The sequence below is a fragment of the Pleurodeles waltl genome, chromosome 1_2 (genome assembly GCF_031143425.1).
Source record: "Pleurodeles waltl isolate 20211129_DDA chromosome 1_2, aPleWal1.hap1.20221129, whole genome shotgun sequence".
Lineage (NCBI taxonomy): Eukaryota > Metazoa > Chordata > Amphibia > Caudata > Salamandridae > Pleurodeles > Pleurodeles waltl.
The window spans coordinates 593,667,237-593,691,160 of NC_090437.1; the positions used below are offsets into that span (position 1 = coordinate 593,667,237).

At 42.0% G+C, this 23,924-nt stretch overlaps 1 protein-coding gene across 1 annotated transcript in view; it reads right to left on the reverse strand.

The window, feature by feature from the left end:
- The window catches only part of UGT8 (UDP glycosyltransferase 8), a 224,376-nt gene that overhangs the window by 155,966 nt on the left and 44,486 nt on the right, over positions 1-23,924 (reverse strand). Inside the window, exon 2 of the mRNA XM_069242222.1 lies at positions 4,107-4,933. Coding sequence (XP_069098323.1) covers positions 4,107-4,931 — 825 coding nt within the window. The 5' untranslated portion in view covers positions 4,932-4,933. The remainder of the gene's footprint in view (positions 1-4,106; positions 4,934-23,924) is intronic.

A 23,924-nucleotide genomic window follows, 5' to 3' on the forward strand; every position in this document is an offset into this window, starting at 1 on the left:
CACCATGCGGGCGCCGTATTTATTGAATGACGTTAGCCGGCGTTAGCCGCCGGCGCTGTCTGGTGTGCGTTAAAAAAAATGACATACACCAGGCAGCGCCGGCGTAGGGGGAAAATGGCGTATGGGCGTCCAGAAATGGTGCAAGTCAGGGTGAGGCAAAAAATTCGCCACAACCCGATTTGCGCAATTTTTTTACGACGCCCATCCCCCATTGAAATGAGTCCTGTCTTAGCAAAGACAGGAGTCATGCCCCCTTGCCCAATGGCCATGCCCAGGGGACCTCTGTCCCCTGGGCATGGTCATTGGGCATAGTGGCATGTAGGGGGGCACAAATCAGGCCCCCCTATGCCACAATTAAAAAAAAAAAAAATACTTACCTGGACTTACCTTAATGTCCCTGGGGTGGGTCCCTCCATCCTTGGGTGTCCTCCTGGGGTGGGCAAGGGTGGCAGGGGGTGTCCCTGGGGGCTTGGGAGGGCACCTCTGGGCTCATTCTGAGCCCACAGGTCCCTTAACACCTGCCCTGACCCAGGCGCTAAAATCCGGCGCAAATGCGGGTTTTTTAGACCCGCCCACTCCCGGGCGTCATTTTTGCCCGGGAGTATAAATACGACGCATATGCATCGCAGTCATTTTTTAAGACGGGAACGCCTACCTTGCATATCATTAACGCAAGGAAGGTGTTCACGCAAAAAAATGACGCTAACTCCATGAACTTTGGCGCTAGACGCGTCTAACGCCAAAGTATAAATATGGAGTTAGTTTTGCGTCGAAATTGCGTCAAAAAAAACGACGCAATTTCGGCGCAAACGGAGTATAAATATGCCCCTTGGTGTAACTACTGTAAATGAGCCCCAGTTGTACAGGTGGTACTGACTAGGCGCACAAAAGCTGGGGCGGCTGTCAGTTAACTGGTAGCTCCCTCAAACAAGGCCATGCAGCCCATATATATGAGGCTACTGCATTGTGTACACTGATGTTGTCAGACCTGGCACAAAGTGCTAGTGCAGCCTCGGCACAGTTTGCCCCACTAGACTTAAAGAGGGGGTGAAGCTACCTTTGCTGAGCTGCATCAAATTTTTTGCAGGACAAGATAAAATGGGCTACACTATCTACCTCTCCAAAACTACAGTCACAGGACTCAAGCCCAGCCGCTAGCCTATGGGTACGTACTAGATAGTCTCTTACGGGCAGTATACCTATATTTTATATACAGAGGGTGCTTCAATTCAGGATATAACAGATCCAGGTATTCTATAGAGGAGGGACCATAGGTGGTATTAATATAATAACTTGTGATTGATTCAGGCTTTAGCTCCTGGTATACCCTCATCTTAATAAATTCCCAATATCTGTCCTTGATCTGGCCCGCGGTATTCTGCCTGACTTTATCAGGTTCCACTTATAGACCCTCTAGTTGGAGTTCTCCCAAAACCTTTTTAACATGTGCTCCCCATGAATGCCCCCCAGATCCACCACTCGAGGTTGCCTCTTCCAGAGTTCCAGGTAAACTACTACCTTAGAGTTGCGTACTAACCTTTCCCAAGTATTGTACTGGCCTTAGGGCTGCTAATTCTGATATTGGTACCAGGCTGAGTTCTGCAAAGAGGACCTTCAGGGTGGTTCACCTTCCCAGCCTCAATAACAATCTTAGGAAGATATGCAGCATACTGGTATTCGCATACCACCAGAGCTCTGCCCCACAGATTGCCGCAGCCACCATTTTTTTGGCATATATTTGCCAGATGGTACTAATGCTCCTGGCACCGGCCTTGTGCCTAAACTTCAGAATAGACACGGCTGCTTGCTTTAAGTCTATAGCTGCCTTTCATACGTGCCCGTCCCAGTTTAAATTATCTGAGAACCGTACACTCAGATAGTCAAAGTGCTTAGTACTATCAATAGGTTCACCACCAATCTACTTTTCGCCTAAAGCTAGGAGACGGCTGCAAGGCCATACTCATCATCTTAATGCAGTTAATAATCAACAATTTTTCCTCACAGTTTTTTGCAAACCGACCAGCTTGCAGTTCTGTCATGACATTCTGGGCATCCACCCATCGCTCTAAGCAGTTCAGCAGGACTTTTCCTAAGACTTTCCTGGCTCCATCAAGAAGGGAGATCAGCTGATAATTGGCAGGACAGCCTCAATCACCCTTCTTGTAGATTGGGACAATGATGGCAGAATGCCAGGACGGAGGCACAGCATTTCCCCCAAGGGCTGCATTAAACACTTTAGTGATTAAAATGACCCAATAATGGGGTGCCTCACGGTACAAATCCACAGGCACCAAGTCAGGGCCAGGGGCCTTGTGCTTCCTCATAGCACCCAGTGTTCTGATCACTTACAGGATTAGTATTTCAATAACATCTGGGCAGAGAGGCAGACCATCTTGCATCGGTGTGGGATCCAAGGGCCCCACCATGGTAATACCATATAAAGTTCTAAAATAGTAAACCCAGACAGATTGACCAATACAGCCTCAACCCTGATGCTCAATCATTCAGTGTGTCTTTAGTGGCAAGAAATAGGGGCAGTATAGAAGATCACAATCCATGCCATGACTCCATTACTGGTCCTATTGGCATTGTGCCTGGAAGAAGGAATGGTGGGTGGTGCCTGGAGTTTATAGATCTTTCCCCAGATGTTGGGTCAAACCAATAGATCAAGATTGTAAGCTCTCATTTACGCAGTCCCAGTGCTGAGAGTGCTTTCTTCCGGAGACATGAAATTAGTAAAGCAGGGGATCAAGGAACAACAGCTCGACCGTGGCATGAGTCATGTTAATCCTGCAGTCACTTTGGATGGTCCCATTGTTACCTGCCCCTCTGCACTAGTCAAATTTGCATTGCCCTGTATAGCCAGACTAGTCCTCAGCCATATAGGCTGCTTTCATATAATAGGGGTCAATGTGCTGCCCTATTTTGATATTGGCCAAGAGAGAACAGCCTTAGTTGGAGGAGCAACACAGGTATGCTGAATATTGATAACACACATGGATTTAGACCAATAGTAGAGAGCAATGGGAGAGCCCCCAACTGTTAGCAGCACAGTGCGTGAGAACCTGACCATTACTACAAACAGAAAGAGCAGGAAATCAGGATTCTTAACTTCTCTGTCCTAGCTACCAGTTCCCAGAATTTCTTGGATTTGTTTTCAGCTGTGGCCTCCCTCAATTCCACCCATAAAGCCTTCTGACACAGCAATTTCTTACCAGCTAACAAACACTTATGATCTCTTGTGCGCGCTCTAAATTTCTCTTCACTGGCACGGGGCACTAAAGCATAGGAAACAACTCTTTTCATTCTCCCATAGTACTCATCGTACCTTTCCATCCTGGCTACTTCCTTTTATTAGTACCATCTGCCTTGGGTACTACATACCTAGGCCACAAGGCCATCAGCTCATTTACCATCCTATTGTAAATACAGACACTGCAACATGGAGGTCTTTACCAGGTGAGATATTCCCTCTTGAGTCTGACTTTGCTGCTCAGAATGAAGGCTAGCCTCTGGTATCTGTTTTGAGCACTTGATACCACAAATATTCTGGCCTTTTGAGCAGAAGATTTTGCAATCACATTTCACCAGGATGCTTGTGGTGAAATGTGAAGAGAGCATTTTTAGATGAGAAGTAAATTGTGCAAAGCTCAGAATCATTATTTAGGTGTAAACTAAAGTCTGTGCCCGATTTGTGAATTACATGGTGCATGGAATGAGGCCATTAGTGTTACACAACAGTTTTTTCTAACTTTGGAAACCGTGAAATCATAAAATTCGCAAATTTTTATAGGTGTGGTGAAACTGGAACAAGTCAAATACCACAATTTAGCAAATCTCTAATTCTTAGCCTCTGTACCAAAACAGCTCCACCAATCTTTTAATGTGGACTGTCCCAAAGGAATAGAAATTTCTGCTCACATAACAAATGGATACTAAATACAAATCGAGGGAAGAAATAACTGAAGATTTCAAACATTAGCAGCAAATGACATTTGCAAATTTAAATGTTTGTTTAACTCTTCTCACAGCTGGATGCTAAAGTTTGAACAGTTTCCAAGGTAAAAATTTAAGCACACCTTTATATGGAAGAAAATAATCCTTACCTGTGGGAGGGCACTGGCAGGTTTGGTTAGGATCCCTCCTACATAGACAACGTTTGGTAAGGTGGGCCTCGGGAACTCCAGTGCAACATCAGTACACAACATCCACAGACAGGATCCAGACACTAGCTGGTACATTGATCGATCTGGCAGCACATTATATTTCCGCATTATCCGATCATACTTTGGTAGAACCAAAAAATTGACTCCAAATCTCGATAGCAGATAAACCACTGTGTTTGTCATCCTATCAAGCAGGCCCATACGGTCTGTGAGAAGAGAGTTAAACTCGGGAACGTATGCCAAAGGAGCAGGGGCTCCTACTTCTGCTGGATACCAAAGGCCAGTTGAAAAAACAGCATACTTCAGCCCCAGAAGATGGGCTATAACAAACCCACACATCTCATTTGGATCCACCAGTAGGAGGTCAAATTTCTCCTGTCTTAATCGTGCCATTAGCGCCTTGTTGCCAACCATCATGTCACAGTTCCTTGAATAATGGTCTAAAATATCAAAAAGCTCCAGTGCAGTAAGTCTGCCAGAGAAAATATTCCTCATTTTGGACTGCAGGAAATCGTCTGATGTGCTGCTATTGAAGATCCCTGGATATCGTTGCAGTTCATAGTGATCTGAATGAGGGACCTCCCTGCCCTCAGAAACAAGGAACACCGTTTCATGGCCTTGTTCTCGTAAAGCCGAAGCCAGGGTCTTGAAAATGTACAGATGGCTTTCAAACATAATTGGCGGCACAATCACGATTTTGGCAGCCCTTGTTATTCCAACAGCACACCAAAGATATACGAACACTGCAGGGTAAGGAGGCTTCATGGCTGAAATATTAGAAACACAAATTTACTTTAAAATATTATTCCACTAGTTTGAAAGCTGCTTTTATTTATTGATACTCTAGCGGCTCAGGTTAAGCTAAGTGTTTTATTCTCTTTTCACCAATATAACAAGATGCCTGAGAGAGGCAGGCGAAGAAAAATACATTTCATAAGGTATTCAAGCAAGAAAATTCATTTTCCCAATCTTGTAACAGGAGATAATACTTTATTTTAGCCTTGAGAGGTAATTAAGACCATGGACGACTGATCACCAAAGCTCTTGTGTGGTGGTAGCACCATTTACACCCCTGTGGCTATGGACTGTCTTTTTAAGTCTAAACTTTCCTGTGGGTGCAGATGAGCTTTAACCACTAGAAGAGGCTTCCATCGGCATGAATGTTATTTCTTTCAGGGAAAAAAGTCTAACTCACACATCTTGATCCCCCAAGCATTACATGAACCCTATGTTGCCCCTTTGCTCGCCCCACCACCCCAGACTCCATCTCCATTGTACACTGCCCCCTGGATTGATATGTGTCCTGGAAATGAAACTACAAAGTGGAGATACCTTTCCACTGTACACAATGAAAATGTCCCCATGGGTGTGAGGGACATTTACACAGTTTTCTGTGCAAGACTGCATTGGTAACCATGGTAGTCTTGCTTCAGATGAGCCACCATAAAATGGGCAGTCATTTTGATACTATTTGCGTCATCACAGCCACCAAATGAATGCTTCACAAAGCACAGATGGAAGCATCTCTACCATTGATAACACAGATTTCCCTTGTTCTCTTTGAGAGTCAGGAGAATAAAGAAGCAGGTTAATGGGAAATCAGCCTTTTTATGTAGATGTCTCATCCCTGCCATAGTTTGCATTGAGTTAAAATATGTTTATGTTGTTTATATATCTGTCAGGCTAAGGCTAACTGCGGAACTTGCTACTTCAGAAAAGATGTATGGTCTAATCTACAAAGGCATTTGTAAGGATGTGCAGTAGCACTCCTACAGTACTACTTCCCACACTTATGAATGCAGTTCACAAAGATGTGGGCATAGATCCATGCCTAGGCCAGTTCTATCTTTACGTGCACAGTTTCTTTCCAAGAGGACATGCTACTCCATACACATAGACTACTTTTAGTCGTAAACGTTGGGGGGCATATGGAGTGGCTGGAAAATGGGCAATATTTACTACCAAGTGGGAAGAGGAAAGGAAAAATTAAGATGCAAAGGGAGGGACAGGCTTATACAAAATACCTACAAAATGATAAGTTAGTTGAAATTCACAAAAAATCACCCACATCTACTCCAGTAGTGATACAGCATAACATTGTTAGCACAAAGCAAACTACCTATAAAAACAGTTGTAATAAAAAAGAGGTCATAAAACTTTGCACATTGCATATACACATATACATCACATTGTTCTTATGTAAAAATAGAAAAAAAGAAAATAAATACAATTTATGTAACTGTATCTATAGCAGCCACTTGTAATGATCTTATAAAGATGTAAACATAAAAGATGTACATATGTAGAAAATTACATATAGGTAACTTGTTAATAAACTGTAAAGAAAAACAAGACCCCTACTTACTGTTAAATACAGCCCAGCTGGAGAAACCTAAATGCACATCAGACGGCCGTCCAAACACACATGCGCACTTAGGTGCACTCTCTCCTCCTCCCCCCTCTCACCTCCCGAGGCCCACACCCCCCTCCCTTCACTGCTGGCTGAGCCAGCAGATGAAAAATAAAATGATAGCAAACTATTGTTTTATTTTTAATCTTCTGACCCTTATCCAGGGGGGCAAAGCCCCTCCACTATTTCGGAGGAGCCCCCCCTTGTATAACTAAATCTGTTGATTTACACCCAAAATAACCCAGTGAAGGTAGTAACTAATGTATTTTGAGTTTTACGTGTTCTCATCCCTTCATGTAAATAGAGTGGGACATGTCCTCCTACTACTAACTGTAAATTACTGTTCGGTGTTAGTGAATTGTATTTATACAGAGATTTCTACCTAGGAGTATGCATAAATCCACGTGTGTGGAAATTCCTACATGTAAATACAACCCTTGTTCTAACCACACATGGAGTTCCCATTACATGTGGGCTTTCAATTAGAAGACAAGGCTCACTATCAAAAAAAGTTTAAAGTTTAGTTCAGACGGATTGCATTAGAATAGGGAATAATGAATGAAGCATAGAAATAGGGTTGACAACAGTGTGAACACATTGTTAAAAGAGGTATCGAGACATCGGATAATGAGGTGTACCTGTCTTGGGTCATGGTGAGGTCCTTTACACATAGAGTACATTATAAATAGACAGAAATCTTGCAGATGTTCAGAATAGAGCAGAGCTGAGGAGCAGTCAAGCCTAACAACTTGAAAGGCACAAAGTGAAGGGAAGAGTTGGTATCAGGCACGTAGCTATCAACTGAGAAGTAAATTCAGTGGCACTGGGGTACAAGGCTCTCAGGAGCCCTCTCAACTGCAATTATTGATGTTTTTTCCACCCAACAGGGAAATATGAGGGTCCATTTTCGTTGCTTGCATTAGGTCCCAGGGCACCCTTGCTACACCAATGGCTGACATGGAGCCCTTGCCAGCACAGGTCCAGGCTTAGAAGCTGAAACCAAAATAAAATCCGAAATCAATGCTGGATTTTCTGTTTCAATATACGCCCCTATGTACACAACTAGGCACCGTGACTATGTCAGAAGGTCTCCAATGGACATTTGGGGTGGTCCTGACTCATAATATTTATTTATTTGAGGCTAAACAAATAATTTTTCAACCTAATTTTTTTAAATATAAGAAAAAGAGAAAAAAACGTTCACAGGCAGCTGTAAAGACAGAGGCATGTAATATTCAAAATACCACATTCAGAACTACCGTTTCTGATCAACTAAAAATCATGTATGCTACTTCAATAAGACCATGTGGTAATTCTCCATGGCGGCGTTCAGTGGTGGATGGAGTGAGGTTGCTTCATCCTATCCATCCCTTTATGCCTAGTGTATTCCAGCAGACTAAGGATTTTCCCATGCAAACAGCCAAGCTCTGCTTGGAGTGATCAGAATTTAAATAGGCAATGCAGATATAGTTTTATATGTATTTTGGCTTCATATATCAAACTAAAATCCCGTTTTTCTCTAGTTGTGGACATAGAGAAAAATGTTTCATCTCATTGTTGAACCAAGTAAAAACAGAATCTATAAATATAATGATACATTTTACGGGGCCAACCCAAATGATGATACTACATTGCACCCGATAAACCTGTAATTGGGCAGGACAGTATCCCCCCTGGCATACCACCCCAAGGAAGCCAAAATGTGGCCCGAGTGTAAAGGACACCACAGGACCCATCTTCAAACATGCTTTCAATTTAACAAGCAGTGAAAAATGAGAGAGTGGGAATTTTGAAGAGGTGCTGCTTTTCTGCATAGTATAATTCGCCTTAAGGGAATACTTGAGTGCATTCACCAAATGAAGTTATCAAATAGATATAGATTGCTTATACTCAGACACATGCACACACACACACACACACACATGCAGTCAGGCATCATACATATGGCAACATGCAGATACAGGTGGATGTTTTGGATACATTCAGGGCTATGTTGTATGTAAGGATAACTAAATGATTGGATGAATGCGGCTGCATATGATGGATGGGTACAGTTACCCAGTTGAGTGGATGCAACTGTGAGTGCATGGTTGAATGCTTGGTTGTACGAAGACTTGGATGTGGGTGGATGGATGTGTGCTTGTGTGAGGGTGGGATTATGGACACATTGAGATGGGTAGATAGATGTAAGAAGGTGTAAGCAGATTTAGGAATAAGTAAGATTAAGTAAATGTAAGAGTATGAGTAAGTAGGAGTAAGGCTAAGTGCAACAGCAGGAATACAATTAATAAATAAGTACGTAAGCAGGAGTAGCAGGAGTAAGAGTACCTGGAAAGAGGATTAAGTAGAAGAGTTGGAGTAAGTAGTAGTAAGAATAATTATACATAGGAGTAGTAGTAATTAGAACTAAGAGTAAGAATCGGCAGAAGGAGAAGTAACAGTAGAAGTAGTACGAGTAAGTGTAAACATGGGTGTAAAAACAAGTGTAAATAGGAATGAAAGCAGCTAGGAGCAAGAGTTGGATTAAATGTAAAAGTAAACAGGAGATAATAGGTGTAAGAGTGAGCACATGAGTATGAGCAGGAGTAGCAGGAGTAACTAGGAATAAAAGTAAAGAGGAGAAAGAGTCTGAGTAAATGTTGAAGTAAATAGGAGATGGCAGGAGCAAAAATAGAAGTAAATAGAAATATAAGTAGGGTTAAAAAGGAGTAAGATTAAGGCATAGGAGAAGGGCACAAGTTGAGGGTACACACGTGTAGACAGCATATACTCACTCTCTTTTCACAGGGTGGACGTTGTCTCCCCTTCCAAGAATTTGGGCCCCACAGAATAATGCTGAACGTGTCTTGGTGTAATTTCAAGATACCCGGATATATTTAGCAGCACCTCCATGTTGTCTGCTTTCTCTCAGAGCAGCAACATGCAGGTGAGGGGGCTTTGTTATTTTAAATTCCAGCTGAGCCCAAAACAAAGTGCAGAGGTTAAAAGGGAATCAGGCCTCCTTTTGATTGAGTATCCTGGCAGGAAGCTATCTGGAACCTCACACGTTGTTGCAAATTCAATGGAGGGGAAACGAAGGCTCACAGCTTATCACTTCACAGGTACCTAAGAAATGCATATTTTTCTCTTTGTTTAATCCCTGTATATAAGACATAGGCATGCACTGTAAGGCTGTCAGGTGTATTCATTTGTCCCAGTATTCACACAAATAATTTAAATACCATTACTACTACTTATCTCAGTTTAGAGTGTGTAAGTGCTTTACATCACACATACAAATTGTACATTGACAGTGAATCATATGCGTGTAAATCAATGTGCATGGTGGGTTACATAGGACAGGGAGGGTTACAAGGTGTAGGAGTCACATGTCCTTCATAGCTAACTCTGCTATTTTAGAAGGTTTACAATTATGAACTACAAGTAACACAAGGATTTTTGTGTTAAAAGCAGTAACCCACTTACCCATCTACATAAAATAAAACTCTGTTATCTGCGTGGCACATGGTGTGCTTTGCTGGAGACATATTAACTCTCTATGCTACTCTGATTCAAAACTGGCACTAGACACAACACAGATCTCTTCAGCAAGTGCATTAACCTGCAGAGTTATCTTAGCATTATTATTATTCTCTGAGATGTACTGGGCACACAGAGATCTAAGCATCAGGTAGCTTAATCCCATATGATATGTTAAAGTGCAGACTTTGCAACCAAGTAAGCAGAACAGATTTACTGCCACTTTTCTCTTTGTTGACAATTTCTTTGTGGCAGAGTTTTATAAAACAAATATAGAGATTGAGGCCCAGATTTTGCATTAAGGTTTCCTCAATTTTTTGGTCCAACTCTGATACAAAATTTCAGTTGTTAAATATTGTAATGCGCGCCTGCTATATAAATGTGCAAGGTCTTAAGCTCAGATGTCATGTGCCATGCCACACTCCATGATGTCGCACGCTACTATGTCACTTGCAAACTGCCTAACTTGGTTAGCCCCACTACATAGGTGTAAATAGGAATCAGTAGTAACATCGTCCCTATATACAAGAAGTTCCTTAGGTCTGCTCTTTGTGTAGAGTTCTGATTACATCTCAAATTCGATTGCAGCTAAAAATGATGAATGCTTTCAAAAGAACAGTATATTGTCTAGATGCGTTCACTGCTTGGTACAAAGCTAGGATTCTTCAGGGCACTCGAAAGAGCGAGTAAAACAAAAATATATTTGTTTAAAGTCTGTGCTTCTCTTTCACGTTCTTGTCACTTGGAAGACACGTGTCAGCATTGAAGATATTCTTAACCACTAATTTAACGTTATAATGGTATTCAGACCACAAAATATATTTTTATGAAAACGTTGCATTTTCACAAAAACAAACTGTAACAGAAAAACATGCATCGTACACAGGTTCCTCAACATGAGGACAGCATCCATGGATGTCAATTGGGGTCGCTATCTTACGACTCCTGGCACTGCCTTTGCAACCTTTGGCTCAGAGGAAGCAAAGCCAGTGCCAGGAATGCAAGGGCAGCTCGTCCTTATGGATATTGGTAGCGGCTCCACTTTTCTTGTTGACTGTCAACTTTTTATTACAATAATAGTGAATAATTACTGTAAGAAAGAATGGATTACAATTAGCTGGAATATGACCCTCCCTAGCAGTTAAGGTAAGCAAAGGATGCTTTTAAATATATGTTGTGGGCACGCTTGCAGGTGAGAGTGTGTTTAAGTGAGAATGTGTGTATGTGTGAAAATAGGTGACAGTGTGTAAGTGTAAGCATGCATGCCTGTGAGAGAGATCAAGTTTTATGAACATATTAATGGCATAGAAGTTAGCATACAGTCATTAATTAGCCTATTTTTGAAGTCCTAGCAGAGAAAATAACATGAGTTGTAAAATGTGCATTTTTGAATTATGATGCACCATGTGGCTACCATTCGTATTGTGCACCACATTTTAACATGAGAGTTTACATTCATATTAACTAAAAGTAGTTAAGTGAGCTAATGTTAAGAATGTTTTATTAAAATATAGATTAATGATTGAAGTGTCAAAATGAATATGAATTAATCGTAATTATATTTGAATAAATGGATTTTATCATTGCAAATTAAACGTCTGCAGAAAAATAAATGCACATTTAAATTAGTTCTAACCTGTCTTGAACAGATTTTGCAATTATATAATTTGCATATATGAATTGTAAGGTGCGCAATAGGTTTATTATGTATTACATGTATTAAATTGTATCAAGGCTTTTAGCTTGACTAGGCCTGGAAGGATCAATTTTACAGTATTCATGGAAAATCACTTGTTTATTCTGTTTCCTCTCACTTGATTTTTTTCCAGAGGCTGTTAATGTGAATGTTGAATGTCCTATTGCATTGCAAGCAAGAGACATGTTTTAGATGCTATAATGTAACATTACTTGTCTTAGCTGTTGAACGGGACAAGACATCTGTAGTTCTCATGTGAAAAGTACTGGTTTAGTTTAGTATGTCCTGTGAGAAAGGATCTTGAGTAACAAATAACTAGAGAATGAAATATTTTTTTAGTCACATGTGAAGTCACTCGATGATAACACACTTTTGCTGAGAGGATTCTTAAAAGTAACAGAATTTGGTGATGCCAATAGTCAGTGATTGGATGCTGAAATTGAAGTCCGAAGTGCACCTACCTGAAGGACCAATGAATGGTTTCTGCATACTTTTAATTAGTGAAGATCCTGGAAATTCAGAGTCAGTCCGATGATTGTCTTGAAGCTGTCCAGAACGCTGTTTTATCTGTTACTCTATTCTCTAAGTCCCCTGAAGAGTTTCCTCATCAAAGTATTAACTGCCCTATTCTATTCTCTTATGTGGTTCAGTACTAATAAGGCCAACTAATTCTGAACTGCTGATCTGTCCTTTGTGCAGCCCGTGTTCTGCGCTGTCCTGATACTGCTGTCAACTGACGCTGGAAGAAAGTGACCATCCTGCTTGATTAACTGTCATTGTCTGCTGTCCCATGCAGAAAGGTATAACTAAATGTGGTTTATTTTTGTCCAATTCAGTTAGGTGCTTACACCAGCATATTTTTAAAGTGAGTTATTCTAGTTAGATGTTTTTCCAAATTATTGGTGTCTTTCTTTTATCTTTTGCTTTAGTCCGCATGTGTAAGCTCATTCCCACACATGCAAGTCCAATTCGTGTTAATGATAGAAATGACCCAGCTCTGAAACCTGAAATCTGAAATTGAATGTTATACTGCATTTTGATGATTTACTGATTTCACCATCTTCTGCTTTGAATTCAAATAATAATGTTCATGCTTTGTCATTGCTAATCTACATTATTCTTTTGTAACAGTATTGATGTTTAGTAGGCTAAATCTTTTCAGACATTTTGGTCAGCCTATGGTTTTCATGTATGTGTATTATTTAGTTTTGTGCTTCATATATGTGATATTGATTTTGGGATTGTAATTAAGCTTTGAAACTTTATTCAGTTTGAAGTTTGATTTGGTATTTAAACTGATCATGGTGTTTAGTATTGTGTATGGTATAATATCACTGATTTGGTATTGAACGATTCTGACTACTACACTCTTCGCCAAGTCCAAATAATCAGTTGACCTCAGAAGGTGAGATTGGTGATGGTGTCTCACCAGCGTAACGGTGATTGTTGAACCAGAATCAGGGAGTAAATTTTTCCAAGACCATTGCACTCCAGCATCTATGTGAATGAAAGAAAAGGTTAAATGGTATGTGATGTCCCTTCTGCTACCCCTGGCATTTTGCTGAATTGACACTCATGCCAGCATCATTCACTATACTCGCAGGAGAAAGAAAAAAGTGCTCCTTTTAAAAGAGTTTCACCTGGGTATTTGTCAATAATACACTCATTCATATCATGTGGATGTAATTACATGGCAAAATACATCAGAACTCTGCACAAGCAATGCCCCCTTACAAAGATGGCAGAAGGACAAAGTTGCCTAGCTGAGTTTTGACAAAAAACTGGTGCTGACGAGATGTAAGGCGGCCACTTGTTACATGTTACAGGCTGTGGAATTCTGAGAATAGAGAATGTTCTATTTATTTATACATTTATAATTTGGTACCATAGTGAAATATTACAATGTCTGTGATGCGTGCTCTATTAAATTGCTTCGCTGACTCCAAATTGTTCACAATTTGCTAGTGAAGACAGTCTCAAGGGCATGTGCTGCCAATGCATCACATTTTCTACTAGCTGCCAACAAAGTGTTGGATTGCCTTGAAATTGTAGCAAGCCACTAACTGTAGTGTGTAGCATTTTATGTAGAAACAGCAATATGTTTATAATGTACTTACCTTCTTTGTAATGGCTAAGGACTGGAGTGATGTGTTGGTTCTCAAGTGCCCCCAAGAGTTCTTTCTTTGACATTTACCGATGTGCTTCTGAACCTACAGATCATGTTCCAGGTCCTGGGCTATGCTGAAGACGCAAGGTGTGCTTGCCAGATGCTTAACTTATACATCTGTTGACTTCAATTGGTATGACCTGGTATGACATATGTAGGCACAAATCATATATCACATCTCCTGATCTGTGGTCCAGTTATAAACGTATTGATGGGTAACTGTGGATATTAAGCATGTTTTTCACCAAGACATTCTGAGTATCATCAAATAAACAAAGAGAGCAAATCTTGAGTATGGTACCCCTTCCGCATAGGCCAACCTTGCTTCCAACATCTACACAGGGGCAGAGGAGCAATGGGGAGCCATACATAAAATGACTTAGCCTAGCAAAGATAAAACTAACTCAACTCCTATGCCCACTTCTACTTTTGTTACCCACTATTACTGAGCCATACCAATGAATAACCAGATTTAGAATCTGAGATTCACAACAGTGGTCCTCAGTGACAGCCATACATAACATCAGCCTTTTACCTGCTTCAAAGTCACTCTTGATGGAATGGGCAGTAGACACCTTTTCCGCCACCACTCAACGGGGTTGAATTATTTCTTAGTGAACATATCAAAACAGAAGATTACCTGGCACTTTCTAAAATAATTGGAACTTTCATTTTCTAATGCAGTCTACCTCTGTAGTGCCTGCAGTGCTTGGACGGCTCAAGAAAGCTTAAAGCCCTCTATAAATTGTTCATAATATAATTGAACACCCACCAAATACTCACCTTCCAGCCACTGTTGACAACAGTCAATTGCCGTACTGGGACGACAATCTGATTACCCTTAAATACAATTTAAAATGACGATAGAAGAGTAAGCAGTATCACAGAAGAGTGATGTAAGTACATTGCTGTTCATACATCCATTTCCACATCAGAGAAACATCTCATAGTGCATAAGCTCCTTTGAGGGAAATATCCTACGTGTCGGTTAGCACTGCCTAGTGGAGGTTACAGAGTCACTGTATTTGTAGGGAAACACTGCTTCTTACATTTTAATGGAGATCTTGAAGATCCTCACAAATGTTGGTGCTGCGCACAGGTGCTAATTGATTGAATTAGCATATTTAACAGAAAACACTCTCTCTTTTTTTTATTAATATCTTCGATGCCTGAATTTTGCACTGGATGTTAGTCCATGGCCTCAGTTTGCAAGAGATGCTAGCCCATGCTTTGATTTGCACTGGGCGTTCAAATCAAATTAAATCAGGGTTTATAAAGCGCAACTACTCACCCGTAAGGGTCTCAAGGCACTGAGGGGGTTTGTCCTCTGAGCATCCGATTTGCTCAGTAGTTTTTTTTTTTGTTGTAATTAGTGGAAAAACAACTTTATATACATAGAGACATGGAGGAAAGGGGTGAACTGTGCTGGGATGTGAGGCAGTGTGCTCCCTATCCCCCTTCCTGTTTAAAAGGCTCCCTTGAGCCAGTGAGCTGACGAGCTTTGGAGATGCACCTGTGTGCCTGTGAGTGGTACTTGACCTGAGAGGATTTTATCAGCATTTCCAGCAACCCTGGATGCATTGTCTTTGTTCTCTACTCTCTATTGATGAAGGGCTAAATCCAGAAACATGTGTCTAGAGTAATACAGCAATGTCTGCATTAACTTTGGTGAAAAACTACAGATCATTTTCAAGTAAGCATTAACTGTGAACTGCATTTACCAGGATGCAAAGGGGCGAACAGTGCTGGGATGTGAGGCAGTGTGCTCCCAAACCCCTTCCTATAGGGACATGGAGGCTCACGGATCCCACAGGTCTCAGAGTGAGATCTGCTTGGCTGCCCCACCTCAACCACAAAGTAGTGCCAGCCATCATAGGACTCAGGACTTGGTCCCAAGTCCTGAAATAAATGAAAAAAATCATATGGGGGCAGGGTAGGAATACCCTGACCTTATAGGCCTGGTGATGGGGTCCCAGAGGGAGCCCGTCTGGGGCCAAAAACGGTTTTTAAAAATGTTACCATAAATTTGGCGAGGATTTGGGAATCCACAGCAAAATTTTAAAAACAAAAAGCATGGTCTTGCGCACTTGTTTCCTTAAAGTCCTGCGGGGGTGCATATATTTTAATTTGGGGGGAGAGGTCGCGCATGGCACCCCTCCTCAGGATTATTTCAGCCCCAGAGACCCCATCCCCTATGGCCCAGCACACAGGCCCTCTCCCAGAGCCATTAATAGCCTTGGGGACCCCATCGCCCAGGGCCAGCTCATGTGCAATGCCCTGGGGTACCCACCCTTGGGACATTGCGGTTTCCCATGCCTGCACTGGTGTGGGCATGGAAACCTGTGTTTGCTCTTGCTTGGCAGAAACAACTTATATCTCCCGCCAAGCAACAGCAAACACAATGTCTACTCCCAGTGGGAGGGAGCTTCAAAAGTGCTCCTGCCCAGTATGACCAGGCTTTAGATCTGTTTCCCTGCCCGCAGAGATGTGAGCATGAAAACAAATCTAAATATTGCTCCCACCATGAGCGGGCAACATTAGAAGCTGCTCCCTGTGGGCAGGAGCAATGGTAGCTCCTGCTGGATGTGGGGAGCTGACTGGGGCTGCAGAGGCCGCAGGGCTCCCCCTTTAGCTGCCAATGATGGAGTAGGGGTCCCAGTCCCAGGGGCCAAAATCAGCCCAGGGAGGGGGGGCTGCATGCCCCCCTTCCCCGGAACATGTAATTGGGCCCCAGGGGATGGGGGTCACTGGGGCCTAAAGCAGTCCAGGGAACGGGAGCCAGTTGCCCCTCCCCTTAAAATTGTCACCAGCCATGGGGGACTGGGCCCCAAGGGCAAAAATTGGTCCAGAGAGAGGGGCTGCCTGTCCCCTCCACAGGCCCTGGGTGTTAGGGTCCTGGGACCAAAATCGGCCCTGGGAGGGGGGCACCAATATTTTGAAGATTCACCCTGGAGATGGGGGTCCCTGGGGACAAGGCGCAGGGGAAGGAAGCAACTCCCTCCCCTTTGTTTAAATAAGTGGCCCCAAGAGATGTGGTCCCCAGGGCCGATAAGCGCTCAGGAAGGGGGCTTGAGGCCCCCTCCCCTTAATAATATAAATAGCCCTGGGGAATGGGGTCCCAAGGGCCTAACAAGGCTGTGGGAAGGATGGCTGCATGGCCAACCCATTTAATTAAAAACAAGCCACCCTGGTGGATGGAGTCCACAGGGCCAGGCCCTATGGCCAACTGCCCACTGTGCATGGCCAAAGGCTGTGTGTAACATGGGATTAGCTGTATAGAGGGGACTGGCCCTGCAGCCAAACCCTGGTGTGCACTTCCTGACAGCCCTGCATGGCAGGGGGTTGCATTTAGATATGGCAATTAGGTATTATTTTATGCTACAAAAAATTGTAATTCACTGAAAAAAGAAAGGTTAAAGGTGACAAAAAGATCTGTTTTTGTTAAACGGTTATAGGGGATGGGCTGCAGGGCCTGGCTACAGGCCAGGTCCTATGGCCACACCCCTCCAGGCATGGCCAAAAGACGAGCGTGGTGCAGGGTTGGGTGGTTATAGTAGATCGCAGGGCCTGACCGTTGACCAACTGAAACGGTTCATGACGGAGCCGTGAGATCTAGTTACTTGAAATAACTCTGCTGAATTTCTATGGTTTTGTACATTTGAAATGTGAACCTTTGTTTTTTTAAGTGAATATATATATATGTACACACAGACACGCATATGTATATACATATATATATATATAAATATATATAGATATATTTACACACACACACACATATATGTGTATGTGTGCATACATATGTATATGTATATATATATATATATATATATATATATATATATATATATATATATATATATATATATATATATATATATATAGACTTAACAAAAACCAAAGGTTATATATGCAGGTTAAATATACATATAGAAGAATTGTTAACAATAAGTGTGGCAATCAGCTGCAAGACAAGCTGTGGCTCAATTATATGAAGACATCTAACAGGAATCCATAGTAAAGAGAGTCTGGAGGAAGAGCCCTTTATTCAGGGGTCTCTATATCCCATGTGAACCTTTTATAACCCCCTTTCTCCACAACCAACATTTTATAAAGCACACCTCGATTTAAATTGTTCACCAATAAGAAGGGTGTTCGAGTGGCTTTGGCATTTTTTACATGTGCCAACGCTCCCTTAAGCATCTGCATGCAGCTGCCTACTGTTTCGCTCCCACGACCTGCATTGATAATAAAGATTCACTATCAACCGTGAAACCAATAACCTATCCATCTGAGTGGTGGGTGCCCTTGAGGTATTCGGCGGGCATTGGCCAAGGAAAGGATATTAGTCTCATATATAAGGACCCAGTACAATCTTTATGCATCTCTGAAATGAAAATACAAATGTTGAGGACCAATATCATGTCCTCTCCTGTCTTGTAAATACGGTGTGTCCAGTTGCATCTGGGACAGCCACCTTGACAATCTCATTCTCTCACCTCACCTGTCGACTCTCAATACCCTGAGCTATAAGTGGTGGAATTAGACACCCTCTGCGATTGGATCTCTCACAAGACCTAGGTACATGCATGACCTGTAATGAACTGGAATAAAGGCAGAGGCCCTGTAGGTGAGAGGACCAGCCCACCTTGGTGAAGGAGGAAGTAAGATGAGATTCAGCTGGAAATTGGACCAAGCAGCCAGTGGGTATAAAACTAACTAGAAACAAGATTCAGTTTTCATGCGTCTTACTCTACGCTGCTTTGAGAAGGAGCCTGTCATGGTGCTGTCCGTGACACGTCAAGGTCTACAAGTATAAACAGATGAATAAACACATAAAGTTGTGGTAACTGCTTCCGCACGTTCACCTCCACTCTTAGACCTACCCTGCCCTGTTTATTGGTTTGGCCTGTTTTTGCAAGGACTCCTCAAATGGCAGACCTCGAGCATATTTCTCAGGTTACCCAGTCAAGGTGTGAAATTCTAGACTTGTAATGGCCTCCTAGGCTTCACTACAACTGGTTATAGGAATGGCAAACCTGCTTGCTTATGACAAAAGCAGGGCTAAAGTAGCCCAGTGCAGAGAGGTGTGCTGGGCAGACCGAAAATGTATTTTCTCCTAGGGTGCCCATAGGAGGGCGGGTAAGTTTAACTTTCTGCATTAAATAGAGACCAAAATGGTGCAATTTAAAAATCTTTGGTAACGTACATTTCTAACAACAGTCGTGAAACAACTGAAAATACCCCTGGAGATGCTTCTTCATCAGCATGAAATGGCTCCACAATCAGCATAAAGAGATACTACGGAGATACTACGGACACAATAACATTCATACAGGTTTAGTGATACATATTGAACATATAAATCGCACTAATTGTCCCCTGCAGGGACTAGAAGCTGTAGCCTTTTAAAGAGCCTTGACTATTCCACCTGCAATCAACTTTCATTACCAGATCCGGTTCATTCATAGAACAATCAGAAATTTCACAGTAAGTCTTCTATTTGGTAATTGAGGATTTATTCACAACTCTGAATCGTGTGATGTAATGGCATTTACTCTGTATAACGAGTGAGTCAATGTCATCATTGGCTCAGCATCATCAGTTGATCAGTATTATAAGCGTCTCATTATCAGGGGCAATGAAGTGTCATCCCCTGCCCGCTGTCATCACTGGCTTAGCGTTTTCACTGGCTCAGTAGCATCAACCAATCAGCAGAAAAAGAGCAAAACATCAACAGAAAATGTCAGGGACCAAAAAGGGCAATCACTATCTGCTCATCAAAAAATAATGAAAAGTTAACACTGGCGCTTGACAATAACAATTATGGGGGGAAGCAACCTGCGCCCACTATTGAATAACCTGCGGGAACATAAACGCATTACCTTGTAAACCCCTTTAGCTGTTGGGTTCTTCACACATAAATAAGAAATGGTATCTGGTATTAGACCATTGTGAAGGAGGCTGGTTTCACTCCATTGACAATATATGATTGCAATAGTGAATGCTTGGTAAATTCTGATTCACAATGATAGGAAGAACCGACACTTCATATTGTAAATTAGAAAATGTGAAGCAATACGTATTTGCTCCAGAGCGTTCATGAACTCCAGCATTCAGAGGTGAACCTATTTTGTATTTTTGCAGTGTACTGTAAAATGTAAAATTAATATAAAGATGATAAAAAACAATCAATGCCTTTCAGCAATTGATAAATAAGTAGGTTGATGTGAAGATGTCATGTATGAACTTATACTTATACATTTGTTTCTTAGTTTATGCAATCCTACATAGGTTGCTCTACACCTTGACTAGAAATGTAATTATTTCAATTTATGACAGGATGCCATAGGGATATGTCATCACTTGTCGGTCGAAGTGGCAAACTGCTTACCTCCTATGGTAATTAAACCAACATCCTACTTTTAAAGATACTGTTTGCTGCTTTCTGATTCAAGGACTCAGTTTACTATTTCGGGGCTAGTTGTTGGTGCTATTACCGGACCACTCCTGATCATACCAGGCTAAGAAAAGCTGAAATGGGGGCTGGGCATGGAGACTCAGTAAACATATTGGAGGAGGAATTAATGAAGTGTCATGCCTAAAATGTTGGGAGTTATTACATTTTTTAAAGTCAAAATAAATGTTGCAAATGTAATTGTAATGCAAAGATGCAATGTGAAGATAGTGATTAATAGCTGAGTGAAGTGCTAGATGGGGTCCTCCTGATTTACCTTTTCAGTTTTGAGAGTGAAAACCAAACACAGGGCACAGGGACAAACAAGCATTGGCATAGCCAATTTGGGACCCTATAAGTGTTTTATCAAGCAGCAAGTTATCCTAAGTGCTGTGCTTCAAGGGATTGAAGAGCTATACAATAACTACACACAACCCTAAAAAAATGCCAATTGTCTTTGAGAGAGGATTTGGCATAACATTTAGAGCTGTCAACTTTGAAACTGGGAAGCCGGTTTCAAGTCTCGGCGCCGGCTTTCCCAGTGCACTAAAAAAAAACTAGAAAACATAAGTTTCAGTACAAGGAGCAGTTAACTGGAAATGTACAATAATATGAAACATGAAACATGGTGCCAAGCCGCAAGGACTCCAAAAGCATTTCAAAATTAAAGCTTGTTTACACATGCATACACAGCTACATTCTGGTTGGCAATGGTGTCAGGAGTGCATTTCCCCGGACACAAATAAAGTGCCCCAAAATGAACCATTGCCAAAATGGAGAAGAACGTGAGCAGGAAACTAACAAAACAAACCGAGGCAAAAGAAAAAAGTAGCACACCAACATGTATCTATATGGGGGATCGTGCAATAATTCATATAACAGGGTCAGTCTCCAGGACGGGAATAAAACAGCCAAAAGATGGGACAAAAGCAAAGCATTTACGAAAAAAAAAAAGAAATTTTGAAAGGTTGGCCAAGGAACCAATGACAGTGAGGGGTGAGTGACTGCTGTGGTGAAAGCCCACAGATGTAGATTAAGAATGTCAGGAGACAGCCCATGCACGCTGCTTAGCCTCAACCTAAAAATGGGGGTTCATGAGGCAGTGAAGGGGAAAACAACTGGATGTTTGCTAGTGTAACAATAGTTTTGAGGCTCCAGATTGGAAAACACAATTACAGCTATAGAAATCTATTGGGATAACATCCAATAAAGCTAATTGTAGCATTCAGGAGCATATGCCTGGCCAAAGCCAGTAGGAATGGGTAGAAAAGGGGAGGTGATAGACAGCAAACATGTAAAAAATAGCGCGACCCCCCCCCACATCACCCATGGTAACAACGTATTTATAATACAGCGCACCATGGCGGTAGTTAGGGTGACTAGCGTCATAATTTGTGAGACTAGTCGGGCGCTTTGCAGAACTAGCGTCACAAATTATGGCCCTAATCCTGCAAAGCACCCAGAGGCCCACTGTAATCAATGGGAACCTCTTTTTAATGCCCCGCTTAGCAGGCGTTAAAAATGCCAATAAAAATGGCGCAAAGGAATCTCAAATATTCAGTTGCATCATGTTTAGGCGCCCCCAGCACCAGAACGCCCCCGGCATACATTATGCCTGGTGCAGGCAAAATGTGGCACAAGGGGTTACAAAGTGGCGCAATGCAAGCATTGCAACACTTTGTAAATATGGCACATGGAAAATACCACCTTAACGTCACATTTGCATCAAAATAAATGCTGCAAATGTGGCGCAAGGTGGCACCAGGGGCTCATAAACATGCCCCATAGTGTGTTAAATATTAAAAAGCTTATGGGTATAGGTAAAGGGTGAGAATTTTTGAAGAAATTTCGACATAATTTTGTGCTGTATTAGAATAATTTTAAATAAAGGCAAAAATATTTTTCATATCAAATATGCATGTAAATGTCTTAGTTAACTGTTAGGGTGATTTGTTTATAAATGTTGTTGCAGTAAGGTATTTCAGAACATTTAACGTAAACTAAGGTCACCTTTACTCTAGCTTCTCTTTCTCTCAGTCTGCATCATAGAAAGGTAAAAATTACAAAATATGTTTACATCCTGCAGATACGAGGGATCTAGAACTATCCAGGGCCCTTTCCTTCGATGACTTTGCTTATATGGCACACTATTTTGTTTTCGTTTTCTTTTTTGGGAGTTATAGCTAGGGTTTCCTGACCACTAATCAGGGCAACTCTGGTCATATGAAGTTCATACTTACTCTGTGTTACTAGCTTGGGTACATGTACAACCAGGTTAATGATTATATGGAGTATTGCTGGCCCTGATTTTGGTTGGTGGTCTTTTTATTTATTTCTTTAAACAAGTGTGTATCTTTCTTGCCCTCCTTTTGCTTCATTGGCCCTCTTTAGGCCATCAGAAAAAAGAAACTCTGTTTCTGTAGTCAACTATTGCTGATGCATCGCATCCATTTTTACTACCCAATTGTTTGGATGTTCATAGGTTGCTAGCCTTCACAGTGTGTGATATGAACAACCTGAGGCGTGTGTTGTGACTTTGCATGAAGGGTGAGAATGTTTTTTATTATCTTCAGCTCCTTGTCAGATCTCTTTCATTTTATAATAATCTTTGTAACTCTGTTGCTTGGTTTACAGTTCTATCCTTATCAGTTTCATTTGGTTTTTGCTATGTATCTGTATCCTGTCTGTGATTGCTGTGGTTGGTCAGGTGTATTAAAGAAACTTGACACATCGATGCTTATGACGCATTCATGTTTCTTATTGCATCTGGAGATATATGTGGTATTTCTATCTTTTGGTCTAGATATGGTGTGAAATTTTGTTTTCACTTTTCTTCTTACAGGATGATAAACTAAGGATATTGAGTCCTGCTTCTTTTGACAGATGAGTTTTAGCCATTCCTGAGACTGTTGAGTTGATTTTTCTATCGTCTAAGGTTCTTGGTACCTATTTGATGACACTATTCTGCTGGTGCAGATTGCTTTGGGTCATACCTGTGTTCTGTGATTTTTCTTGCTTGGTTGTGATGTTGCTGGTTCTTCCAGCTGTCACTCTTGTCTTAAGCTTAAGTGTGGTTTATAACTGGCATTCCTGCATGGCCCTCGGCTGTTGTGTGACTCATAAATGCTTGTTATTTGATGCTTGTAAAAAATTATTTGGTATATCATTACAGAGTAATAGGGCGGAGGTGGTAAGACTCTAATTACTTACCTTCAATAACTAACTGTTACTATGGGGGTCATTCTGACCCTGGCGGCCGACCACGGGAGCACCGCCAACAGGCTGGCGGTGCTCCCACGAGCATTCTGACCGCGGCGGTTCAGCCGCGGTCAGAAGCGGAAAGTCGGCGGTCTCCCGCCGACTTCCCGCTGCTCGGGGGAATCCTCCATGGCGGCGGAGCGCGCTCCGCCGCCATGGGGATTCTGACACCCCCTACCGCCATCCTGTTCCTGGCGGGTCTCCTGCCAGGAACAGGATGGCGGTAGGGGGTGCCGCGGGGCCCCTGGGGG